Genomic DNA, 27,420 nt, shown 5'->3' on the forward strand with positions numbered 1-27,420 from the left:
GTGGTTCTCAAGTGAGAAGTCGTGACCCAAATTGTTTGTAGAAGAAAAAAAAATCATAGTTTTTGTTGTCAATGTCAAAGACGTCAAACTTTCGATGCAAATTCATGTGTCACTTGGTAGAAGCTCTACAAATTAAGCAAATGCAATATGATCAGGTTGTGTGACAAGTCCTCATTCTTGAAAACCAAGAACAAAACTACTCAAGGTAAAAGAAAAGAAAATCCAAACTATATTAAATACAGATTCAAGTGCGGTGAGCCAGGGAGAGGAAAAGAGCAAGAATGTGAAGCGGGTAAATAGTAGGGTGTGGGTCACACAAAAGTGTCTTGAGTTTTATGTGGACATTTGGCCTCAGGTTTACTGGCCAGATCCTCTGACTCTGAGCTCAGCCCAAGGCAGATGGCCGAAGGGAGTGATGAACAGGTCATCATCTGCATCCTCCACTGATCTGACGCCACATCACACTCTCAAGCTTTCCGATAAACTAGCACACAGTGTCACCAAAGCTCCACCTGTCCCTATTACAGCTGACAAATAGCTGAAGTCAGACGAAATTATTACTTTTTCAGCACCGAAAAAGTCAGAAACAGTCTGGTCCAAACTCAATTAGTTGATTTTAGACCTTTTTAGGGGTCTTGGTGAGCTATCCAACTAATTATTGTTTACATATTGAATAAAAAAAAAACAATTATTACATGAGCGACAACAACCATTGGCAATTGACATTGATAATGGTCATATTATTGGATAATTAATTAATCATTGTATAAAGTATCAACCCGATCTCACAGCAATTCGTACAGATTTTACGAGGTGGCTAATTCGTAACAATTCGGACGACCTCACTCCTCAAATTTCTGCTAAATCGTACATATTTTACGAGTTGGCCAATTTGTATGAATGACCTACCCCTGACCCCGCCCCTAAACCTACCCATCACGTGGGTTCAGACAAATCGTACGAGTGAGGACGTATGAATTAGTACGAATTGGCCACTTTTTAATCACTGGCCGTGAGATAGCTTTGGAAGTATTCGAAACTGATGCATGTTATATAACATATTCTCGTCCAAAATGTACATTTTTTACCAGCGGGAAAAACCTGATTCTTTGTCACAATTAATTGACGTTATGCAAATGAATATTTCTTTGCGCAATGTTGGAAATGTTGTCATTAATAAATGCATAAAATTTCCATATTTCCTTATTCCTTCTTTTTCTTTTCAGTCACATATATCGTGATATATCATTGATGAAATTTCTTCCAATATATTGAATATCGTAGATATCGCGAATCGTGATATTATCACATATCGCCACAGAATTGAATACCTGTATCGTCCCACCCCTAACGTTATATCTCATTTGCGATCATATCTTCATACCCTTTTCAAATGGCCAGTAATGCAGGGCATCCAGTGGTGTGATAAAATCACTGTCAGTGTGAATGAAGCTTGAGACTGAAATCCTAATCAGCCCTTTCTAAACGTACAGCTTATCTTTCCCGTCTCCTGAAAATGTGCCAGAAAAGCTCAAAAGCTGATTTTGGAGAATTGACTCATACCAATTTCGACAGGAAAAAGAGAGAAAGTCAGGCAAGTGTAGAATAACCGAACTAAAGAAAGACACAGAGAGAAGAAAAACTGGGTCTTGATTTCAGTAACTAGCTGAACTCAAGCCAACTCCTCCTCCTCCATTCTGGGTTCCTCCATTTGCACATTCAATGCTCTTCCATGCCTGTTACTCAGTACAAATAAACAAGCTTAATAAGGATTTGGAAATGCTGTATGTGTGTGTGTGTGGTTGAGGTTACAGGTCACCGAAAAAGTTTCTTGTTTCAAAAGAAACAAAAGTTTGGTGGATGGAAAGGAGGGGAATGTTTCCACCACGCAGCGTGAAGTCCACCGAAAGGGGAGACGCTTTTGTTGTATCCAGAACTCCCTATCTTTACCAGATGACACAGAATGGGAGCCCGCCAATGCCTGTATAGTCCCAGCCTCTCGTCTCCAAACTTTTTTTCCCCCTCGTTCCAACTGCTTTTGGATCGTTCCAGGACGGGGGGAAGTTCTTCTCCAATTGTCTCATGTGAAAGGGACGAAGAAATCAACCCCTCCCTCTCTCCTGTTCTTCCCTCCCTTCCCTCGTCCTCTCTCTCTCCCTCTCTGTCCTTCTCTCCACCCCCTCCCCCCTGACAGAGCACACCTGCCTGATCTTGGCTGCAGGCGTCCACACAAAGATCTGCCCTTGGCCTGCCGCGCTGCACATCGGCTCCAGCCCTCTCTGGATTTGCGGATCTTCGTCTACGCGCTCCTGCACGTACAGGTAAGATCAGGCTTTCCTGTTAACTCCTCTGACTGCTGAAAAGTTGGGATTGTGATTAAGAGAGCAGATCGACCGTCTCAAAGAGAGGTTGACGGTTTGCACTGATGAAATGTGGGGATAACCCCTTGGGAATCTGCGGTTTGGTGGTTTCTGCAGATCATTAAAGGTTGGTGCAGAAATGAGGCTGTTTGCTTGAAGCTTTTAAGGGAAGTTTTGATTCATTCTGCCACATTCTAGATTTAATAATTCAGATATAGTGCAATTGAGAGATGATTTGAAAAATACCTTTCTTTTGAAGCTCCCTGTGTATTTGTACCTTGTCAATACATATGGATGGTTTGCATGTGCATTAAGGTCATGTTTGCATTCTGATGAGAAAACTTCATCATCTGAAGTTCTGAAGCCAGAAAAGTGTGTGTTCATGCAAATTGATTGCCGATTTGTTGTTCAGTTTGAGAGGACAGGACATTTTCTGTCTCTTCCAAATTGCGACAAGTATCCCTGCTCTGTAAAACCTCTCACACACTCACTGTTGTGAAAAAGCCATTAACTTTTCGAGTGCCCTAACTCTCACTGCTTCGTCCTGACTTTTCCATCCCAGTTTTTCTTCCTTTTGTGCACCACTTGGCATTTAGAGAGAGTTCATGTAAGGCCTGAAAACACTAGAGGATTTCTAACACCGGTCTCCTCGGAGAGATGTTTTGTCCTCTGGCCTCGCTCTGCGCCTGCTTGCCTCCACTCGCTCAAAGTCGCATCCTAAACTCTTTATTCATGGCGTGGAAGCCAAGTGCCTTGAGCCATATCGGCTGAAGGATGAAAGCGCTCTGAAGGAGAAAAGCGAGAGCGTGGGACTGGTGTCTCATTAATCCTTTAATAATATAGCTTCCTTCCAATCGTAGGGAAGTTTGACAAGGCACTTCCTGGTAATCCCACCACAAAATTCCCAGCTAACTCAAAACATTCGGAGGGGGGAGACGGGAGAGGAAGAGGTAGCCGAAGGTTTAGACGCATTCAATGTGCGTAAATTGTGAGCTTGAGATGACACTTTGTCTAAACTATCAATTCGTGGGTGCCTAATAATGAAATACTTTATTTGTCTTTTGTTGGGGTTAGGGATTGGGGCTATGTTTAGATTTTTCATTAATTGTGAACAGAACCCACATAGCCTACACAGTTTGTACCAAGACAGGAAACCCTCTCTTCCTCCCTTCAAAGACAACATCCTCAGGCCATGCAATAAGTACTCTCTGGAAGCCAAAGGTCTCCATTTAATTCAAACTATGTGATGTTAGAAAGGTAGAGTCAATAAATGGTATCCATGCTGGTCATTGTCTGCTTTTCCCCTCTTTATTTGACTTTTAACCCTTTCAGGAAATGGGAGCTTTGGACCAAACTAAAGTCAAAGCAGTTGCGTATGACAGATGGAAAGAGGAAGTGAGAGGATGAATGCTTGAATGTCAGAGAGTGGGATTGACTAAATCTGTTGTCTTGGATCAAGGACATTTCAGTCATGGTCATTTTTCATTCATTTTCTTATTTGGAAAAGGATCAGCCATCCCTCAGCATATAATTGCTTATTCGATATCTGAAGGACTTTTTGTGGCTTTCGAGGTAGGTTCTTTTGAAGAAAAAACTTTTTTTGATGGGTTTAACCACGGTTTTGATCTGTGAGAAAGTCTAATTGTGCTCTGGCAGTGGCTTTGGAGTTTGGTTTTGTGGTCTGGAACCAGTTAGACCGCAGTGAGCACAGTGGTCAAAACCCTTGTATGCTGGTGCAGGCCAGGAGTGAAGTTTGTTGAGCTGAATAATAAGTCCTCGTATTTAGTTTTTTTGCTCTTTTTGTGCTTTTGTTTTGATATATGACTCATTGGAATGAGCAGATAATTACATTTCTGAAGCATTCTCTTAGTGTTTGGGGAATTCTGGGTATTTTAGAGCTTTTAGTGGGCGAATGCTTTCATAAATAAGAGGCAGTTTTCAGGGTCCATTGATAAGATTGGACCATCTATGTTTTTATGTTTTAAAATGAAGGGAGCGAGGGAGCACATATGTTTTAAATGTCCTGTAGCCAGTAAATGCCTTTCTGTGAGTCATTGCTGAAAGGAGCAGAAGGTCAGTGAGTGTGTGTGTGAGAGTGTGAACAAGGAAAGTAAGATAAGTAGAGCTGTATTCTATTTTCAATATGCAACTAAACGATCTTAAAAAATTTCAAATCAAGATACATTTATTTTACTTAATATATTACGTTTTGTTGTTCTTTTTTCTTTTTTTCTTATTTTAGGCAAAAAAATCTCCCTTCATTTTTGTATTTTTTTTTTTTTTTTAGAAAACAATAGTTATTATCTTGATTTATCTTTAATTAGAATGGAATGTTTAGATATTTTGCTAAAAAAACAAGAGAAATATGTAGTTGTTATATGGCAATGCAGTTAATTGTAACAGGTAATTGTAATGTGTACAAGTTACATGTTGGGTGCATATTCTATTACTATTTTTAACAGTTAACATGAATATTGTAATCTGAGTTTGCTCACATGACCTCATCTCCACCACACTGTCCCATAAATCACTTGTTCTGTTTGGATAAACCAACCTTTCTAAGACACAATCCAGTCTGAAAGATACAATACAGAACTATAATTACTGAACAAACTTCACAATTCTGTAACATAAACCACCTGTAGTGGAGCAGTCTTTCTTGAGATTAAAATCAAATGTATGTGCTGTATTTATACAGTATATAAGCTATTTATGTTAGCTGTGGTGTTAGTCTACACTGTTAGATTATGTATTAGTTTACATGTTCTATCAAAACAGCTCCCCATGTCTTTGGCTCTCAAATTTATCTTAGCACACATCAAGACAGAATTGGTTGATTGAGGGAGGGAAAGAGAAAAGAAAACTAGACGTTTCACCCTCCCTTTAAATGAGACCTGCTGTGACACAATCCAGACCTCAAGAAAGACAAGAAGGTAGAATGAAAACAAGGGCAGAAATACATGGAGAATGAGAATTTGAGAGTTGAAATGGTCCTTGATTATTAGGAGCCCACATTTATAAGACTAGAAGCAGGCCAGTGCTGATTCTGGATTCTCTGAAGCACTTCAGCTAGATCAGACTGTTGCCCGACCCGCAGACGGAGAGAAATCAAATCCGAGGGCGTATAACAGCCTGGCAGAAGCTGAGAGTTAGGCACAGAACTGTGCGTCTGTGAAAAAGCACTTTTCAAGTTTATTTAAACTCAGTCCTGATAATCGTTGACACATTGAGCCACCTGACACTTTTCCATTGGTTCCTGCTGAGACATAGCATCCTTCTTGTTGAGTTGGTCTTCGGCTACTTTCTCTTTGATGGGATCTGTGGATCCAAGAGAGTGAATTGAGCCAATTAAACCAGCCATACATTTTTCATTTTAAAATCTAAAAATATATTGATTTAAAAATCAATGACATTAAACATATTTAATTAATCACATTTGGTTAAATACAATGAATCAGAAACATTATTTCAAATTTTTAGGTTTCTGAAGTTGTTTAAACGCAAAATGCATAGATACATGCGATATTAATGATTAATGTTTGTGTGCTTTAACCCTGATTTACCAACGAATACCTCCTATTCAGGGCCGTGCACGGACCTTTTGAGGGGCATGTGTTAAAACTGAAAAAGGGCACCCCGCTCACTTTTCTTTTATATTTAGCTTATTTAGTAAAACTTCATAATGGTCACATTCAATAAAACAAAATAATAGTCTCAAAAGCTTTAGATTTATTTACTATTAATATCAACCATAATAATGTTAATATAGACAATATAAAGCCATGGGCTAAAGCCCTAAGAAAACATGTTTTACTACGTTTATACATGTTAAGATGAACAGAGAGTATAATATACTATCAAAAATTAGCTAGATAACGAATATGTGCATATTAACACCCTTGAATTAACCATAATTTAATATCATTGCCATGACGTGATTAAATGATTATATGCAGCAATCATAAATCAAAAAAGAAATTTCTTAGAAATAGCCTGTCAGTCGCTTTGAGTAAGATCCATCACGAAAGAGCGCAGGGGCGCACCTGTGCTTATGATTATCATTTTCCGATGGTAAAAAAAACCCAACACAAATTATGTGTTACTTATCAATATATTGTTAACATTTTACAAAAGTCAAACTCAAATGCAGTTTTTTGACCAGCGAACACGTGTCCATCAATAAATGTCCGTCATTAAACTGGTGCCGGTGGCGCCACATTACATTTTCATTAACAGGTTACAAACTAGTTTGTTGTAGCTCACTATATGGGCGCTTTTTGTCCAAATGAAGTCAAAGTTGGCACATGAGTTCCTTATAAAGTTACCAATTTGTTAGTCTAGCGTAGTCAGACTTTCAGACTAATGGCAATAGGTCTCCATCGAAGCTTTCATTGGCCAAGAACCGCCCAAGAGGACGTCTGACTGACATGTAAAGTAACCACTCACAGTTTGTTTTGATTCCACGTCATGTTTAGGGGTGTGAAAATAAAAAGTTGATGTCCAATAATAACAGACCGCCGTGCATCATCTAAATTATTCATTTAATAACAATGGCGCCGCAAACTTCACATACTTTTGAAAACCCAGCGCTCTCTAGCCATGTTTCCATCGACACGTTTTTATCTGAATTAAGTAATATCGAATGAAAAATACCTTATGGAAACAGTCAAATTCGATGAAATTTCATGAAAATCGACTCAAATGAAATTTGTTCGGTCTCATCGGATTTTATCTTGATCGATATACGGCTAATGCGATAAAAGCTGATTGAAACGTTACATGCCACGACGCATGCGCGAGATTTGCGATCTGCTTACACTACTTCAGATCGCAATTCTCGCGCATGCGTCGCGGAAATCTAAGGAAGTCTCGTTTCTGGCCTACAAGGAAGAAAAGAAATAGTCGAATAAACTCGTTATTTTTGTTTGTTTTTTAGCACAAAAAGTATTCGCGTCGCTTGATAAACATATAGTTGAGCCACGGTAGTCACTTGGGATATTTAAACATTTTCTTCATTGACTTTCTGGGCCGTCAAGAGGCAGTCCTTTAGGCAGCCAATGTGGTAGTTATACAGCTCTCAAATTTAATCAAAAATATCTTCATTTGTGTTCCGAAGACGAACGAAGGTCTTACGGGTTTGGTACAGCATGGGGGTGAGTAATTAATGACTTAATTTTCATTTTTGGGTGAACTAACCCTTTAAGTTTTAGGCCCTTTTATGGTTGCAACACGCCAGTTCATTTCCAACCAGTCTGTTTGCAATACTCGTTTTTAAATCAATAAACTCGTTTTTAAGTCAATATATTGTGTCAACTTATTGATTTGTTTATTTATTTGGTTGATTTATATGTAATAAGCAGGATAATATATAGCGAGGCGATTGTTATAGCGAAAACAACCCCTTCAACAACCGCCTCGCATACATTATCCCATACATATGTCGCTATCAGCTGGCACGCATTATTAGGCTTCAACTTGTGAAATATTGATCATTTGTTGGTAGATGGCGCGATCCATTTTGTCTAACAAAACTTTGTTCGCAAAAGTTTGCTCGAATGTTGTTCGATTCAGTGTGAAAATGAATTGAAACATGTCTTAAATCAATTCGATATACCAATTTGATCGCAAAACAGCATGTGACGTCATTACGTACAGGTTTTTATTCTCTTTAAAGCCGTTGGATGGAAACACACTTTCGCCAGCTTTATTCACATGTGTTTTTTTTTACCGAACTTCAGATAATTCGATTGACAAGTGGATGGAAACATGGCTATTGTCACAGTTGTAACCGTGATGGCTTTCTTTTTCCATGAGGGGGTTTGGCATCACAACAGCTTTGCGACACACACGTCTCCCGGAAATCCTGTATTATTCAACCAATCAGATGACGACTTCGAAGTGTTTCCCATTTCGTCTTATGCATGAGCCTTTCAGCCAACGTTCCATGGGCGTGACGACTGAGACTACCAATTTATTTATTCGCCAAGAGCCAAGTTTTGAGATTGCTGCCTGTGAACATTAGACCTTGCCTGCACTTTCCCAACAATGGCATGACACCATCAATCTGTCTTGTCTGTTTGCCTGGCTCTCATAGCAGCCTGTGGTTTGTTGACAGGACACAACTCAAATGCAGCAACAGCTTCCCATGATCCCCCTTCAAACAGAATCGCTCGTGGTAACAGCCTGTAATGCTCAAAGGGCTTTTCACGAGGCATCGTTCTTGCTGGGAATGCATAGTGAAGAAGGGATTCGTATGGCTTAACTGGTTGAGCATGACACAAGGCATGGGTTCAATTCCCAGGAAAGCACGTACATAAAACAACCTTAAATGTAAATCTACCAAAAGCTTAAATGTTAAAGGGCAAAGGGATTCTGCAATGTGTTTGGTCAAAGCGTCTCATTACCCATTGGGTCAAAGGTGGATGGATATTGTATCCAAGCCTGAACACATTACATTACATTAAATAGCATATCTAAATTGAGGTCAGTAAGTTGTTGTTTTGAAATGGCGTTGAATAAAACTACAATTTCTCATTGTTTCTCTTGAAACATGAATACTGGTTTTGTATGGACATGGACCTGAGCTGAAGGAACCTCAGTAACAAGGAATCTAAGTTGCCATGAATAGGACCTGTAGGAGTTTTAAAGTTCTGATAAATTTTCTTCGGGTTTTGAAGTTTGTCTTTTGAGACTAATGTTTGGATCTACACTCCATTTGCTTGTACTGTAGAAATTGGCTTAATTCATCTTCTATAGGTCTGCACTAAGATTAAATGTATGCATCACTGTCTACTGCTTGAGAATAGGAAAGGGAAGTCATCTTTTCCCGAAGGTTGTCAAGGTCAGTTTCTGGGTTTCCAGAGTTTAACAACAGAGGCACAGTGGAAGTGATGTGGCCGCCCGGAGGATTTGAACTACTGTAATTATGCTGTATGTTGATTACATGGACCTGAGATGACCCTGAAAAGGGCTCTTGGAGTTACTGTACCTACTTTACAATTTCCTCGTCATTCAACGGAGTTCAACTTCTCCTCAGACATATGTTTATGTGTGGGCTTGTGGTCAACTTTGTGCACTTTCTCTGAGATGGTTTTATGACATGAATGAGTTTGGTCAACTTAGGTCAACTTTCAACAGTTTTCACAAACACAGAGTGCAGGGTTGTCCTTTTAACAGTATATGGCAGGGGTTTTCAGGGACCCCAGCCCGTTTAGCGTCACATAGAACAAAGCGGCGCTATACTACAGTACGCACATGGCACCCTTTATCGTTAATATAACACGTGAACCCAAGTCGTCATAAATCCTTTAGCGTAATACGAGACTACCCTACCCTACCCCACACCTAAACCTACCCATCACAGCGCGTGTTATATTAACGATAACGGGTGCCATGTGCGTAGTATAGCGCCATTTTGTCATATAGCGTTCTATATGACGCTAAAGGATGAGAATGGGAGCATCATAGAATATTTATAGAATTTGATATTATTACGGTTTAATTTTGCTTTCTAAAGACTGTTTGCATATTATTGAGAATAATCACAATTAATTTATTGTATTCACAAATCAATATTTGATTATGCTACAGTCGTTACTCAAGTGTCACATGATGATTCTGAAATCATTCTAACATGCTGATTTGATGCTCAAGAGACATTTCTTATTATTTATTACAATATTTTTCTATACATGTTCAAAAGAACTACATTTATTGGACAAAATCTGTCACTTTTGATCAACTTAATGCTTTCTTGCTATTCATTTCTTTCAAAACTGCCCCAAACTTCAGAACAATACTGTATTTTATGCCAATGTGAGGGAGATCATATTTCAAGTCCTAAGCAAAAAGTTTGGAAACTCCTGGTTTACCGCATTTGATTTAATGGTTTGATTCCCTTAATTACAAATGCCAGACGTGATTAAAAATGTATGAATCATTTTTAGGAATAATTAAGGAGAATTTGAAATACTTTCAACCCATGAGGTTCTGTTCTTAATTTAATGAATCCTCTTATTTTATTAAATGTATACGGTAGGCTAACCATCAGTCTAACACCATTACAAGTTGCAGCAATAGCCAGCAGAGACGTCTACTCTAATATGCCTACATTTGAACCCTGACCTCATCTCTGCTGAGTAATAACCCACATTGCTCAGTCACATTCATGCATTCTACATCTGTCATTTGACTTTTGACCTCTCACTATCACATATCCAGCATATCACCCCTCACCTTTAACCTCTTCTCCATTTACCCATAGGCCTTCATCAGCAACATGAAATCGGCCTGTCTCTCCCTGCTTTTGGTGTCCGTATGCTGGGCTCTGCCCTTCCGTCAGTCTGGCTTCATGGACTTCATGATGGAGGATGAACCGGGCTCAGGAGATGAAAAATTGCCTGCGACTCGTAAACCACCCATTCTGATACAACCTTTTTTACCCGATGGACCTGAGGGACCTTTCTGCCCCTTCCGGTGCCAGTGTCACCTGCGAGTGGCCCAGTGTTCTGATCTAGGTAAACACTTTGTGAAACTAAACTAGACTGCTTGATGAAAGTTGCTGATGTTCTTGAGATTTTTTTTATCACTATGATTCTGACTGGATTTGGGCAACATGGTAAAATGATCAATGGCAACAACAAACTTTTTGACTTTATGAATAAACCCCCAGACTGGCCACAATCTGTTTGTTATCCATCTGATAGCCCACATAAAGTTTTCAAAACTCAATCTATCAAGCTGTAATTTAATACCCTAGTAACTACCCGGAACACCCAAGTAAGTGACTTGCAGCACCCTAGCAACCATGCAGAACACTCAAGCATCTGCCTAGCAACCCCCTTGCATGATTCTAGCAACACACTAGAAACCACTCAGAACACTACAGAAACCAAATAGTAATGGCTTATCAATCGGCTTTATCAAGCCAACATCAAAGCTTATCTTTATAAACTTTCCCATCTTTTTTCAAATTCATTTAATGAATTGTTTTTAGTGCTGTCAAATCGATTAATCGAGGCTAATCGCATCTAACATAAAAGTTTTTATTTTTAAGTACATAATATAGCCTCAGCCCATTCTCATCCCAAGGCGTCATCTAACTGACGCCTTGGGAAACATTTTGACCATGCTTCAATATCTGACGCTTTAGGCACCCTTTAGCGTCAATAAGATGACGCGCTAGGATCGCGTCTAACCTTTACCCTACCCCAGACCTAAAACTACCCGCGTCATCTACCTTTAGTAACACGTAACTGACGCTAAAGGGTGCCTAAAACGTCAGATTTTGAAGCATGGTCAAAATTGTCAGTTAGATGACGCCTTGTGATGTGCGTTGGTTTATCTTGATTTGATAATATTTAGATCTTTTACTTGAAAACAAGTAAAAAATATATATATTTTTAGTGTGTCTTGTCCAACATTCATTTGGTAGTAAGCAATCATTTAATAGTGTAAGTTGCATGTTGAAAATGTAATACAGCTCTACTTTTCTAACTTTCCTTTTACACACACACACACACACATATTTATAAACTTTGATGTTAGATGTGATCTATCGATTTGACAGCACGAATTAATATATTTATTAACTTTCACTGTTTTCCTTGAATGTTGGTTCTTGTCCTACACCTGATGTCAGTTTTGTCATGGGATAAACTGTCAAAGTCCAAGCAGCTGTCAACAGAAACTCTCTTTTTTTGTTTGATCTGCCCATTGTTGAGGCATGGGTCACTTTTTCAAAACCCCTTTAAATGTTTTCATATGCTGTTAACTGCACTCACTTCCATAGACGACTAGGCATTAACCTCCAGACGGCTGCCTCATTTTCCTAATTGAATCCCCAGGGATGTGTGTAATGCTTGAGAAAGGCTGTTCTTTTATCAGGTTACTTCCAACGATTTCCGTTTCTCTTCCTGTAAAGCTGCCCTGTCCACAGAGTCACTGTGATTTACATAGAAAAGAGCAATAGAAACAAAAGAGTGATATAGATACTGTATGTTCTGCGATAGTTTCATTGTCTTTGTCATAAGATGACTTTTTATTTCTCTACCCTTCTATCCCGCAAGTTGCTGAAGCATGTTGTCTCTGTTAGCACAGCTTTTTCTTACAGGAAATTACTCAGAGGACTGTTTGATAGGCTGAACGTCTGTTTGGAAAGAAATACTGTTGATCAGGCAAAACGAGAACAGCAATTCTCAGAAAGGGCCAAGTCCATTCTTTCGTAACATTAACACTCGACTCTAGTTGAAATGGACGGAGAAAGAACGAGAACGAAAATGGGGTTGAGAACAAGGACAAATAAAAAAAGAAGACCAAATAGTCTCATCTGCTCCGCAGGTCTTTTGGCTTGAAACAGACCTGGAAAAGAATAGAGAGAGGGAGGGGATAAGGTGTGCCGACAGATCTGTTCTCCATCTAACTTCACCTCTTCCCAGTGAAATATGTGACCCAGTTTATACAGCTCTGCAGCTGCAGGGAAAACCGTCTGGAAACAATGCCAGAACCCAAGAACAACCAATGGCAAAAATTGAGATTGTTTGTCTAGGAAAGTTTGATTAAGAGCCTGCTTGTGCTTTTACTTGCTAACCAATTTTTGGTACCAGGTGATATTATGTATTTCTCATTAGAAAGTGGGTTAAGTATACAGTATTCATTTGGGGCTTTTGCACCTGGTAGTTATATAGGAAGCCGCCAGGCCAGTTCCCCATATAACTAAATATTCCCCTAGAGCCAATTTCCAGGTTGAATTTACACCGACAGACAACAGCGTCTTTTAAACGCAGCATTCAACAGCGTCAATAACTGGAGAATGGAGGACGCTGTGATCAGAGCTGTGTTTTTGTTGTGTCGTGGGATTCATGATAATTGAAATGGAATAAATGTAATGTGTATGTAATGTGATGGAAAAAGCAAAATGGAGGGCTAAATCTCCTATGACAGCTTATGGCCGTGTGTCCACCAAAGCGTTTTTCCACGCGTCTGGCGTATATGTTTTCAATTGTTTTCAATGGGAGCGCCGCGTTTTTTAAACGGCATGAGCGTAACGAGGCGCTGAGCGTTTTTTTTCACGCTGAAGCGTCGAGCGCCCGGCGTTTTTACTGGTCGCTGGGAGTTGAAAAATGTTCAACTTTGGATAAAACGCAGCGCTTATCGCTGTCACTTTTTACCCAGCCGTCTAATCACAGTGGAGGAGGGGCGGGACTAATACCACACCGACCAACTGTCACAACATTCAAACTGCTGCGGATATTCTGTATCTTAGCAACGAAACGTCTCAATGGAAAAAACGCTGCGCTGCCAAAACGCTCTCAAGCGCCCAAAGCACGGCGTCTTCAGCAGAGCGTCTAGCCTTTTCAGCTGGCTAAAAACGCTTTGGTGGATACACGGCCTATGAGTGCTGAATATCATTGAGACTGAGAAAACAACACAACAGCGCAGACAAAGGCCGATAAATGATAAAATTTCGATAAATGCCGTCAACATTAGCTTTTTAAAAATGGCGGCTGCTGTTTCATATGGCATGTGTTCGGTCCAATCAACGTACACTTACGTCACTGGTAGTTCCTATTGTGCTTGGATACTCCCTACACATTCTCATCCCAAGACGTCATCTAACTGACGCTTTTGACCATACGTCAACATCCGACGTTTTAGGGTACCCTTTAACGTCAGTTAGATGACGATCCTAGGGCATCATCCAACTGACCCTTTACCTTTAGCGTCAGTTGTTTGATGACGCAGGTAGGTTTAGGTGTGGGGTAGGGTTAGGATTAGATAGCTAGGATTAGGTACCCTAAAACGTCGGATGTTGAAGTATGGTCAAAAGCGTCAGTTAGATGACGTCTTGGGATGAGAACGGGCTGTTACTCCCTACTCTGAAGTAGGAGCTGATTTAGTTTTCCCGAAAGGCGTTCCTTGTAAATTTGTTCCAAGTTCCTCTGGTGTGAACACGCCAAAAAGTGTGTACTTTCGCCAATGAATAACTAATTATGAAAAGGTTCCTCTGGTACAAGAGACGCTATTTTTTTTGAGTGTTCATAGTGTAGAGAAACATGGAAGTGTGACTCATCTTGTGGATTAAACAGCATCTCATGTTTTTATTCTTCTCACCAATATAAGGACTAGCATCCGTTGGTCTGTTAACAATGGTTTTGTGTTGTTCTCTGATTTCAGTGGTTAAATTAAAAAAAATCTTTTCGTTCCATAAGGCCGTGTGTCCACCAAAGCGTTTTTAGCCAGCTGAAAACGCTAGATGCTCTGCTGAAGACGCCGTGCTTTTTTTTCCGTTGAGACGTTTCGTTGCTATGATACAGAATATCCGCAGCAGTTGAATGTTGTGACAATTGGTCGGTGTGGTATTAGTCCCGCCCCTCCTCCACTGTGATTGGATGGCTGGATAAAAAGTGACAGTGATGAGCACTGCGTTTTATCCAAAGTTGAACATATTTAACTCCCAGCGACCAGTAAAAAACGCCGGGCGCTCGGCGCTATAGCGTAAAAAAAACGCTCAGCGTCTCGTTACGCTCATATCGTTTAAAAAACGCGGCGCTCCATATTGAAATCAATTGAAAACATACGGCAGGAGCGTGGAAAAAGGCTTTGGTGGACACACGACCTAAGGGTTGCCAATGAGCTGCACATTCTGAATATGTTACTGACATTTGGGTTTAATTTTAAAACTAAAATTGGGATTTCCCCTGAAAGATTTAATGATGTTATTTTTAGTGCTTTTGGGATTAAATAATGATAATATAGTCCATAATGAAACACTCTTTGACCTACATTGATTGCGACCACTATAAAATGAGACTAAACAGAGGAGAACGAAAGGAACATTTATGAGACATCTCGACACCAGTGATATGTCCAGCTGTGATCTCTGTCCTGTGGTTATATAATTAACAGGGACATATTCATAAACTGTTTATACACATGCACTGATGAGGAAACCCACCACAAAACAAGACCAAACAATGTTTGTGCAAGGCTCTGCCTAAAGAGCTTTTAGAGTTGGTAAAGCAGATATATTTATGTTTATATATGTGGATATGTGTTTACCTTTATTTTCCTATGTTTGAAACTAAAACGCTTTTGGACTGTAAATGTATGAATTTAATTTGTTAATGATGCAAAGTTTATGATAAAACTTTTTTTTTAAAATGTTTTGATTCAAAAACAGTGTGTTTGAGCTATTTTTATTTAAAATATATGCACTTTTGTTTAAATATTTTTGTTATATATTGCAAAGACGTTCATAAATATTAAAGTGTGACTTGTTGTTTCCATGGCCTGCAGCACATTAAATGAAAGCTGCGTCATGTTGTCCAATGTTGGCAAAATCAAATTGTGGAATTGTTATGTCAGCTTTCGCAGTTGACAGCATCATACAGCATATATAATCCTTCCAAGAAAAGCGTTGAGATATCTAGCATAACAGCTGTCTATGATCAACTCAATGAACTTTCAGAACTGTTTCGAAACACAAAAACGTGTATGTGAACCATCATCATAACTCACTGACTTTTTTTTTTTACTGTGTTACTTAAGCTCTAACCCCTAAAATTGATTGGTTCAAAGTCAACTGCATATTCATCATTCATCATACTTGTTTATTAATTTGATAATATATTTATAGTTGTACTATACTATACTATAATATACTTATAGTATTGTATAGTATACTTATAATATACTATACTATAATATATTTATAGTATTCATAATATTATTTATAGTTGTTGTCCTTGTTTTAGCCTTGGTCCAGACATTTCTTTACGATTCTCTAAATACACACGTAGAATGGTAGCTCGTAAAAGTTTCTAACAGTTTCATCTATACAATGATGGCTGGAGCTGGAGCTCATCCAAAACCAAGACCACTCCAGTTCAGGAATGTAGCAGCTCAATTTAGTTCTAGAATTTACTCTTGAATGATTTGTTGGTATTGGACCAGGATCCATATGTCCACAGCTGATTTGATTTCAAAGTAGATTCTAGTCATAAAAGCCCAGATTAGCTCTTATCCCATTTCGTCAGTGTCATTTTTTACTACTTACTACTTGCGTTTTGTGTTTCTCAGGTCTGAAGAACGTTCCAGAAAAAATTCCACTTGATACCACTCTCCTGGATTTGCAGAACAACAAGATCTCAGAGATCAGAGAAAACGACTTCAAAGGCCTGAAGAGTCTCCAAGTGAGATATTCAATTACTCACTCTTTCCCTGGTTCTCTTTTTAAACCACATTTTCTTTAATTCCCTAAATTGGATCGTATAAGCAATGACATTTCTAAACCCCCCTTAAAGTCCTCACAGGACAAATCCTATTTCATTTTGACCAATTGGCTACTCTCGTTCTGATACTTAAAAATGACAGCGTGATATTTTTGTCACGACCTCGAAACCAGCTATTTAACACCAGTGGTGGAATGTAACGAAGTACAAATACTTCGTTACTTTACTTAAGTACATTTTTCACGTATCTTTACTTTACTTAAGTACAATAAATAGTGCCTACTTTTTACTTTTACTTCGTTACATTTTGCAGCAATTATTATACTTTCTACTCCACTACATTTCTACAACTTCTGTTACAGTTTCGTTACATTTTCTGATCAGTTTTTCCCCTGCCAAAACTTAATCTGACCGTCCGTTCGTTGCACGTTTGTCTCACGAGTGACGTTTGGTTGCCATAGATACAGTATATCAACCCGGTCACACTAAATGCGTCTAACACGCAGTATGTTTATCATGCAACTCATACGCGAAAATTTGTTTTTACGTGCATAGGAAACACACCGTGTGTAATATATGTTTGGTTTGGTTAGGATTATGGCAAGCCAAGAGGTTCAGAATTACACCATAAATGAATCGCGTTTACTGCCAAACATAGTTATTAACATATAGTAAGGATAAGCATGATATTGCCTAATTGCAAGCTTGTTTCAGAAATGGTGACATTTTTTTCCCATCATTATTGAACATCATTATAGGAGTAGGCTATTAGGTTGAATGAGTTAGAATTAAATGTTTTATTAATCATTAGAAAATAGACATTAAGATAATAAATTGTTATGCAAGTACTTTTACTTTTAATACTTAAAGTACATTTAAAATAAAGTACTTTTTACTTTTTACTTAAGTATGGTTGTCATTGTGTTACTTCTACTTTTACTAAAGTAAATATTTATCTGGGTATTTGTACTTTTACTTAAGTACTGAGATTCAGTACTTCCTCCACCACTGTTTAACACGAAGGACACATGTCCAAATTTTCAAATCAAAGCCATTTGTGAGGCTCGTTTCACATAAAAGAAATTCTACACTAAAAGCAAAAAACAAATGCTTGAGCAGCACTGAAAAACACTCCAGAGAAAACACTTGCACGCTGTTTGTCTGCCAAAATGTGGAACTGGGTGCTAAAACTATGCGTTGCAACCACAGTGATCTTTGAAGGCAAATATCTGCTCCTATTTTTCGAAAACACTGCAAAAATTCTCTGGAGAGACACTTTACAAAATAGCGCTTGGGGGAAACTTATGATCCGGAATGTGAAATCCTCTGTGTTTCCAATCCATCCTCTCTAGAAACCAGCTCTCGGTGTGAGAAATGTGTCATTCCCAGGTGCACGAGTGTAATGATTCACTTTTGGAGCGGATCCATTGTTCAGCCTCCTGAACTTCAATAAATATACAGCCTCCCGTCGAGGGCCCTTTGCTATTTCTCGCTTTCCAAGCTCAACATTCACATGGCGCCTGGATCTGTTAGGCGCCAATGAGAGATGAATGCAAACAGAACAGAGAGTGAGAAAATGTTGCCAAAATGCTATGTGAGCCTTCGCTATTTAATTATCGCAGTGAAAATAAATGAATATTTTTTTATGTGCTGGAATGTACTATAGATTATAGCAAGCAGCTAGTGACCTTTTTATGACTGAAAATCTGGGGTGAAAAGCACATTACAGACTTAAACACAAAACACCAGTACCAGCTCGACTCGGCTCGGCTCGCTTTTCGTTCCGTTTTCCATTGCAGACAGTACCCGGTCGTCATAGCGACGCCTTTCATTCCTCGTTGCCCTATCAATCTCTCGCAGGATCCTCTCTTCGGCCACCAAACAAAGGAAAGTCCGCACCTCCTCGTTTGACCACGCCGTATTCTTCCGAGTTGCCATAATAGTAGTTAGTAACTATCTCTGGCCAAACTATTTAAAAATGATGACGCAGTGAATGGTGACGATTCTCTCTGACCAATCAGCAGTCCGCATTGTTTTCACGTGACATTTTAGTATCGCCTTAGCTCGTCTCAGCCAGAGACTATTTATTTAGAGACATGCCACTTCCTCAATCCTTAATACAACTATATAGGGAAAACCCGTAATGCCAAAGACGGCGGTTGTATGCACATGCCCCGCCCCATCCCATTGGAAAGCCAATCGTCTGCTTTTAACAGTCAAGCCGGGACACATTTATGCCTATTGTCTGGTTCCACCGACACATGTGCAGTTGAGTTTTGCGACAGCGGAGAATTTGTTACTGTTTGAAACATAGACTGTAAAAAAAGATGGACGACGCCCCTTCGCGCTTTTCCATCAGAGAGAACTGAAGCCGCCAGTGTCTCGATATGACGCTGACATCTTGGAACTTGCGTGTTTCGGGACCAGTCATGCGCAGTCGTGAGCAGGAAGTAAAGCCGCGAAATAAAGGCCTCGCCCTCATTCTCGCTGAATCAAGCGCAAGCACACGTCCCGCACTTTCATTAAGTGTCCTCCCAGATAGCAAAATGACATTGAATCAACGTGGAAACATGACATCGAAACAACGTTGATCTGACATTGTTTTGCTCATCGAATTAACGTTGAACCAACGTCAGACGCGTCATTCTTTCAAAACTAACGGAAAAACAACTTGAAATCAACGTTGTTTCAACGTTATGAAAGCAAACCAATTTTCCATTTTCATTTAGCTTTGAAGAATGCCGCGTCTGATTTAGGCTCAACGTTAATTCGATGAGCAAAATCAACGTTGTTTCGATGTCATGAGAGACGTCGTTTCCACGTTGATTCAATGTCAGTTTGCTCTCTGGGCTCTGTCTGCTTCGTTCTTCTCCAATGGTGTCTGCTGATTGCCGAACCTCCTTAAAATAAGGTAAATACAACTACTAACCACATAATCAACATTATGAAAAAATTCCGCTGGTGCTTCAGTGACTACCTCGCACAGAGAACCTGTCAATCACAGCTGTCAATCATGATGTCAGAGCACCGTTATTTTATCATTACATAACTAACTAAAAACAAACTTATTTTAAAAACGAACACTTGAATTACATCAACGTGATAGAAACTACAGTAAATGACAGAAACTATCTTTGGGAAAAGGATATGTGGAGTGTAATTTAATTGTTTAGTTGGTCTCGCGTCCCATTGAATAACATGGGGAGGCGGGGCTTATGAGCTATACTAGATCCGGCCACAGGGGGGCGATCGAGTCATTTTGGCTTCACTTTTGAGGGCTTGTGCGGCACGCTTGGTTTGAAAAGGCGGCAGATTTAATATGTGTTAGTTGTGTAAATATCAGACATCGCAAGTTTCCCGCAAGTTCCGGGAGTCTCCCGCAGATTGATAGCGGCTCCCTCATGACCGCAAATTAGTTCAAATCTCCCAGAATCTCTCGACAGAGAGCGAGAGAACCCTTACGCATGCACAGTAAAAGTATAACCTGTGGAGAAAATGCGTTTTAAACCTTATTCCTTATTTTGGCGCAAAGTCATCAAACTTTTCAGCGATTTTTTTTATCATATTTTATTACAGTTTTTATGTCCTAGTGACCAGTGATCTGCCCATTCATTTAGATAAGAGCCTGGTCTTGTTAGTCTGAAATACAGTAGCTGCCCGGAGGCGTTGCCAAGATGGCGGCCAAGTGGCAGGACTTACCGAAAAGGACTTTGGCTCAGTTCGCTCAGAACCTTGCAGGAGGTGGTACAAAAAAAAGTACCCGAAAGCAGGAACAGGTACAACTTTTACACAGTGTAAAACCAAACAAAGCCGAGCCGAGCCGAGTCGAGTCGAGTCGGTACTGTGATGTGTAAAAGCGCCAAAACACTAAAACAGCTTAAGATTGAAATAACCATCAATTTCCTTTTCTTCTCCCGCCTTCAGACACTCATCATGGTCAACAATAAGATCACCATTATTCATGCAAAGGCCTTTTCTTCTCTGATCAACCTGGAGAGACTCTACCTGTCCAAGAACCTTCTGAAGGAAGTTCCTGCAAACATACCGAAAAGCCTCCAGGAGCTGCGCATTCACGAGAACCAGATTAACAAGATAAAGAAGACCTCCTTTTCCGGCATGGCCAATGTCATCGTCATGGGTAGGTCTGGGTAAAACCGTCAGTGGAGTGGCCTCTTTGTTATATAAATTAAAACATCAATCATCAGTTTTATTAATATTATACATGCAGGCTCGTTCTTAGTCTTATATTATTATTTTATTTATTATCCTGCACTATCAAATCAGCAGTGTAAAAGTATCGCATTTCTGTGTATATCTAACTGTGAACTAATGCACATTTTGACTCTGTCCCATTGCAGAGCTGGGCTCTAACCCTCTGAGTAGCTCTGGAGTTGATAATGGTGCTTTTGCTGATCTGAAGAGGGTCTCTTACATACGAATTGCTGACACCAACATCACTGCCATTCCCAAAGGTACAGAATCATCCTGATTGTGAATGATGATGGATATCCCTTTCACTTCAATGAATCAATCACATTCATTTGTGTCAAAAACGTCCAGGTCTGCCCAGCTCTCTTTTTGAACTTCACTTGGATGGAAACAAGATCACTAAAGTGACCGCAGACAGTCTGAAGGGCCTGAAGAACCTGTCCAAGTAAATACATCTTTCTCCTTTATACATTTCTCTCGTTTTTGTGCAAACAACCAATTTAACTTAAAGAGCCTGGACAGAAACAGCTAAAAATGTCTGACTCACAATCTAACTCAGGAGGAAAAGCGTGTGATACAGAGGAAATCATAATTCAAATATCATTAGATGTGTTTAGAATTTGTAAGAGAACAGCTTTGTTGGAGGTGATGGTTGGCTCACACACCTTGTGAGACTGAAACAGCATGACGTCATTGCATGGATCAGTTTGCTTTGGATCACACAGAGAAATAAGAACATTCATTACACAGATTTTCCACTGTTCATGCCGAGACTGAATCACAGCCGAGTTGTTATAGAGTTTTGACTCGTATAAGAAGACTGGAAGATTGTTTAGCAGTTGGTCTCATAATTCTGATTATATTTGATGATGGAAATCAATAATATAGGTAGAATTGTTTCTTTATGTAGCAAAACACCACTGGGAATGTATCTGTGGGTTAGTTTCTTTGTTTTTTCTAGAATGAAAGATATTGATACTTATTTAGGAAGGATGCGATACATATATCAAAAGTGAAATTATGGACTTTTATAATATTAAAATGATAATGTCTTTTTTTTACATTTATATTTATTCATTTAGCTTACACTTTTATCCAAAGCCACTTACAACTGCTATATATGTCAGGGGTCGCACGCCTCTGGAGCAACTAGGGGTTAAGTGTCTTCCTCAGGGACACATTGGTGTCTCACAGTGGATTTGAGACCTGGGTCTCTCACACCAAAGGCATGTGTCTTATGCACTGTGCAATCACCACCCCATGATACATTAAAAATGTGTCATGATTTCCGCAGAAATATTAAGTGGCACAACGTTTTCAATGTTTTCGACATTGATGATGATAATGGGAAATGTTTCATGAGCATCAAGTCATCATATTAGAATGATTTCTGAAGGATCATGTGACACTGAAGAAAAATTCAGCTTTGCCATCACAGGAATAAATTACATTTTAAAATATATTCAAATAGGAATAATAATAATATTTCACAATATCACTGCATTTTCAGACTTCTTCCTAAGATACTTCTTTTTAAAAAAAAAAAAACATAAAATAAAACATTTTTTTAATAATAATGTAGCTATAACCATGTATCAAAAATCAAAAACTACTTCTTTTTTTATTTTTATTTATTTATTTTTTTGTTTGAGTTTTTTCCACTTATGTTTGTTCTTTTTATTTCAAATAATAAAAATGTGCTTTAGCTTTCATTTTCATTAATAATAATATCACTGTGTGTTTTCAGGCTTGGTCTAAGCCATAATGAGATCAGTGTGGTGGAGAACGGCTCTCTGGCCAATGTGCCTCACCTGAGGGAGCTTCACCTGGACAATAACGTGCTCACTACGATCCCGTCCGGCCTTCCAGAACACAAATACATTCAGGTGAGAGATCCCACACAAGTGAACACCATTTCCACAAATCTTTAAAATCAGCATGAAACAGAAGTTGCAATAGTCTTCCCTCGTAAGATCGTATATATCTGAGTGAAACGGCTTTTAGAACACAACAAAAAATGTAGGGCAGGGCCTAATTTTGTCTATAGGGAATTGATTGGATGGTTGTGGTTTGCTATTGCTGTATTTGATTTCATGGTGACTTTAAAGGGTCACTCCACCCACTTGCATTACGAAGGAGTAGTTCACTTTTAAAAAAACTTTTGCTGATAATTTACTCATGTCATCAGATGTCCATGTCTTTCTTTCTTTGGTCGAAAAGAAATAAAGGTTTTTTATGAAAACATTCCAGGATTTTTCTCCATATAATGCACTTTAGTGGGAACCAGACGGTTCAAGGTCCAAAAGAAACTTTCAGTACAAACTGCAAACTTGTTCAAAGGGCTTTAAACGATTCCAGACGATGTATAAGGGTCTTATCAAGCGAAACGATCGCTTTTTTTTTTTTTTTAAATAACAAAGTTTAAGTTTTATAAGATCAAATGTTCGCCTTGCTCTGTTCTGTGGTGCATGTTTGTGACTCTCCTGTTCGAACTCGTTCAACAAAATGAACAAATCTTTTTCCGAATCAATTTGTCCGTTTCTTTCGCCGAATGAACCAAATGACTCGGAAAAAGATTTGTTCATTTTGATGAACGAGTTCAAACAGGAGTGCGTTACAGAACAGAGCAAGGGGAGCGTTTGAGCTTATAAAACTTAAACTTTGTTATTTATTTATAAAACGAGCGTTCGTTTCGCTTTATAAGACCCTTATTCATCATATGGAATCGTTTAAAGCCCTTTGAACAGTTTGCAGTTTGTACTTAAAGTTTCTTTTGGACCTTGAACCGTCTGGTTCCCATTGAAGTGCATTATATGGAGAAAAATCCTGGAATGTTTTCATAAAAAACCTTAATTTCTTTTCGACTGAAGAAAGAAAGACATGGACATCTTCGATTACATGGGGGTGAGCAAATTATCAGCAAAAGTTTTTTCAAAAGTGAACTACTCCTTTAAGCTTTCCATTGTTAGAAACCCAGTTAAACTATTGAATGTTCGTGCAACACTCTCTCATTTTCCCCTGCTATTTACCTTTTTCACTTCCTCCTACAAAGACGCAAAAATCATCATTTTATGTCAACTGTAAGAGGGGGGTATTTCTGTAAAGACAACAAGCGCTAATTCCCACCCTTTCAAACCCGCCCAAAGGGGGTTGGACCTAATGCACTAACAGACCAATCACAGATGAGATCAGTGCCAGTGCGTTTCATTTCACCGGCAGAAACTTTTTGAAAATATGGACAAAGGTACTGAATACGCAGACGGATGCATTATGGAGGATTGGGACTACACATAGTGTCAGCCATCTTTTTTAGTAACGTTATTAACTTTAGGGGTCACCGTCCTCTTTTTCCTGGACATGTCCGGCCGTCGATGTCCGGGATTCAGCTTTTGCTTTCTGCAGTCGCCATTCATTGTTTTTGTTTCAATCTAACTAAATTAATTCCGATTGGTGAATCTGAATGTAGCGTTTACATGAACGCTAAAAAGTGTTCGGTTTATGTGCGTTTTAACATTGCTAAGAAAATTCCCGCTCCTCCGTGAGAGATGCGAGAGCGGTAACTTATGTATCACAGGTCATTGGTAATCACGCCACTGGCCTCGCGCCGTTCTCCGCACGGCTCTCACTCGTCCCGTTCGCCACAGTTAACATGCTGAATAGCGACTGTAGAACGCAATAGCCAAATCCCGGACATTTTGGCCAATTTCGATACACATTTTTAGACTCACTAGTAGCCTAGACTTGTTGTTTAAAGAGTAACTAAACACTTAATCTACTTTTTTTAGTTAATGATCTGTAAGAATTGATCTTTATTAATACCAGTCATTGATTCGAGTAACTTTTTTGACATTTGTGTATAAAGTGTTTTATTTCTACAATATATGGTGTAAAAACGTCTTAGTGCTGCCCTCTTCAGGTTGAACGGTGGCTACTGCAGTTGAATTTTCCTATTGGATGTTCCGCACTTTGTGACGTACGTAGGTTTCAGCTCACCACGCTCTTGGTTCGAACTACGCCCTTGGCAGTATAAAAACCATCTTGTGTCGTCAAAACCACTGTAGCGAGTCGGGAGTTGGAATTGCGAGTATTGAAAACGATCAGGATGGAGTGTTTTAGCATCTATTTCGTCCCCTCTATCTCCGCTGGGGTCTGCCCACTTTTTCAGCATTTTCAAATATTGCCAGTGGGTGGAGTCAGGCTCTGACCAGGGGTTTAGTTACCCTCTAACAACTGCGGTGTGTTACCGGTAGGCGTGGCCTCCTATAGGGCAGCGAAGCAAGTGCATTCTGGGAGTTGTTGTCTTTCATCCACATAACCCAAAAATACATTTTCTGGCTTTTCTCAGTCTAGAAAGCAAAATAATTTCACATTTTTTCTACATAAATGACCCATTTTAAATACACATTCATCTTTCCAGAGGTGGAATGACCCTTTAAGTCGCACATTGTCATGCTCTCATTCTGAATTCCAGGTGATCTACCTTCACGCCAACAAGATTGCTACTGTGGGAACCGAGGACTTCTGCCCACCCGGCTATAATACAAAGAAGGCCATGTACTCGGGCATTAGCCTGTTCAGCAATCCAGTGCCCTATTGGGAGGTCCAGCCAATCACCTTCCGCTGTGTTTTCGACCGCTCGGCCATTCAACTGGGCAACTACAGGAAGAAATAGAGCGTCCAATCAGACGGCTCAGTCACTGTTTTCATCCCGCCCCTTCCTGTCTGGCCTAATCCTTTCAAGCACATAACTTAGTCTGAATGTCATATCTCAGTTAACTCGAAATAAACTACAATTCCATTTTCAACATGCACTTTACTGGACAGATATCACATGATACTTTCAAATAGCCAAATGCATATCAGTATTGTACTGAACATACACAATGTGTTGCTATAAGTGCAGTTTATGCAAAGGAGAACCGAAATTGTACAAAGTTTCGAAATAAAGTAAAGCCATGACCACTTCGAATATCCAATAGCGCAAATCGCCCAGACGAAATGATGTTTTTCGAAGGTCCGTCTCGGATCTTCTATGTTTTCCGCTGGCCTGCGGAGCGGGCAGCAAGGGGTTAACAATTAACAAAAGCTTGTATGCTAGAATGTACTCAGTTATTACTTTCCGTGTAGCGCTACTTCAGATCGTTGGTTCCCTCGTAATCAATTGAAATGGGAGAAAACAGGGAGCTGGGCTGTACGAGTTTCTCTTCGTCTCAATGCTTCGGTGACATTTGCGCTCATTAGTTTCCTTGGATCCCGTCTTCTCTGTCCAGTTCAACGTAGCGCTTCGAGATGTAGAATACACTATTGTCATTTCCACAAACGATTCCCCGACGTATACGCATGCTTTTTCTACTCAGCTTCTCAAAGACTGTGGTGTTTTGTGCGAGTGTGTGTGTTTCTTTCTTTTTGTGTGTGTGTGTGTGTTTGTTGATCGTCTGTGTTTCAGTCTGGAAGGATCGGGAGGGAGACGGCGGACGTGGACACCTCCTGCTTTCATGAGAGTCATGAATGTCTCTTGTATAGACGCTGTATATAAATGCTGTATAAAAGAATCCTATCAATGCTTTGAAGCACAAGCACTTACAGTAGTTTGGACTTTAATATATCGGCAAATAAAGGTAATCCCTTTCTCTCTCTCTTTCTCTCTCTCTGTCCAATGAGGGCTCCGACACAGGTGTCTTTTGAACCAAATAAACAGTCAAATCTCTCACCATGCTTTCTGGGAACTTTCACTGGGTGGTTTAATCAAGCACATGGTTGGTTTTCACTTTCAGGTAAATGAATTTGAATGATACCTCAAAATAACACAAGGCAAACCTTCTTGGATGGATGCTACAGTCACAGAAGACCTTGAAAAGCTACGGTAAAAATGTCACGTTTGGGTGCTAGTTCTGGTTTCTTTCTCTACCAAAACTGTTTAAATTGATGTGTTTGTGTCATTCATATGAATTATACAGCCTTTGCTCAAGTTCAAACACAAAGCACAAAATTCTCTCTCTATTTCAATATTATAGCACTTTTAGGGATCCATTCCAAAGTCAATCCAAGGAACAAAGGTTTCCAGAGCCTTTCATGTGGCTGTTTCATTGTCCGAAGACTTAAAATACAAAAGAAATTAAGTTTTATACAGGGGAACATTTTTTTCCCTATGAAATTATGGGCTCATTTTAAATACTTTTAATTGTGTGGTTTAATTTCCTTTAATTCGTTTCAACGTTCTACACTCTAAAGAAATGCTGGGTTGTTTCGACCCAAATTTGGGTCAAATATGGACAAACCCAAATGTTGGGTTAAAAAAATAATTTCAAATTTTGACCCAACTTCAACTTTCACTTTCAACTGTATTTTTTAAATACATTTTTAACCCATTTTTAAATACATTTTTTAAAGTGTATTTTGAACTGAAATATTATTTTGTTTTCTCTGGCATAGAATAGCAGCTTTTTACAATATCAGTTCTAATTGTGTGTCCTCTCAAATACACCACGGCAGGGTTAACCATAAACAGACTTTATGAGAATAAAAAAATAGTCACGAGTCTCTCTAAACACAGGGATTAACTGGAAGGATGTTAGTTAATAGTTGCCTTTGTGAAGATGAAAAAAGATATTAGGCCATTT

The 27,420-nt window shown here is 39.3% G+C and overlaps 1 protein-coding gene and 1 long non-coding RNA gene across 2 annotated transcripts; one reads left to right on the forward strand and one right to left on the reverse strand.

Annotated features, from left to right (window-relative positions):
- The first annotated feature begins 1,799 nt into the window (after positions 1-1,799).
- Positions 1,800-26,434, forward strand: dcn (decorin). The gene is made up of 8 exons (XM_039668449.2): positions 1,800-2,321; positions 10,624-10,876; positions 16,440-16,552; positions 20,516-20,729; positions 20,950-21,063; positions 21,152-21,245; positions 22,548-22,686; positions 25,272-26,434. The coding sequence occupies exons 2-8, from the start codon at positions 10,639-10,641 to the stop codon at positions 25,470-25,472; spliced, it is 1,113 nt and encodes a 370-aa protein (XP_039524383.1). The 5' UTR covers positions 1,800-2,321; positions 10,624-10,638; the 3' UTR covers positions 25,473-26,434.
- Positions 5,241-12,496, reverse strand: LOC148965190 (uncharacterized). The gene is made up of 3 exons (XR_016149808.1): positions 12,412-12,496; positions 12,143-12,302; positions 5,241-5,678 (listed from the first exon to the last, which is right to left on the reverse strand). It is a non-coding gene; the product is annotated as an uncharacterized LOC148965190 (long non-coding RNA).
- Positions 26,435-27,420: the final 986 nt, after the last annotated feature.

Source organism: Pimephales promelas, chromosome 24, assembly GCF_988280905.1.
Source record: "Pimephales promelas chromosome 24, fPimPro1.hap1.1, whole genome shotgun sequence".
Taxonomy (NCBI): domain Eukaryota; kingdom Metazoa; phylum Chordata; class Actinopteri; order Cypriniformes; family Leuciscidae; genus Pimephales; species Pimephales promelas.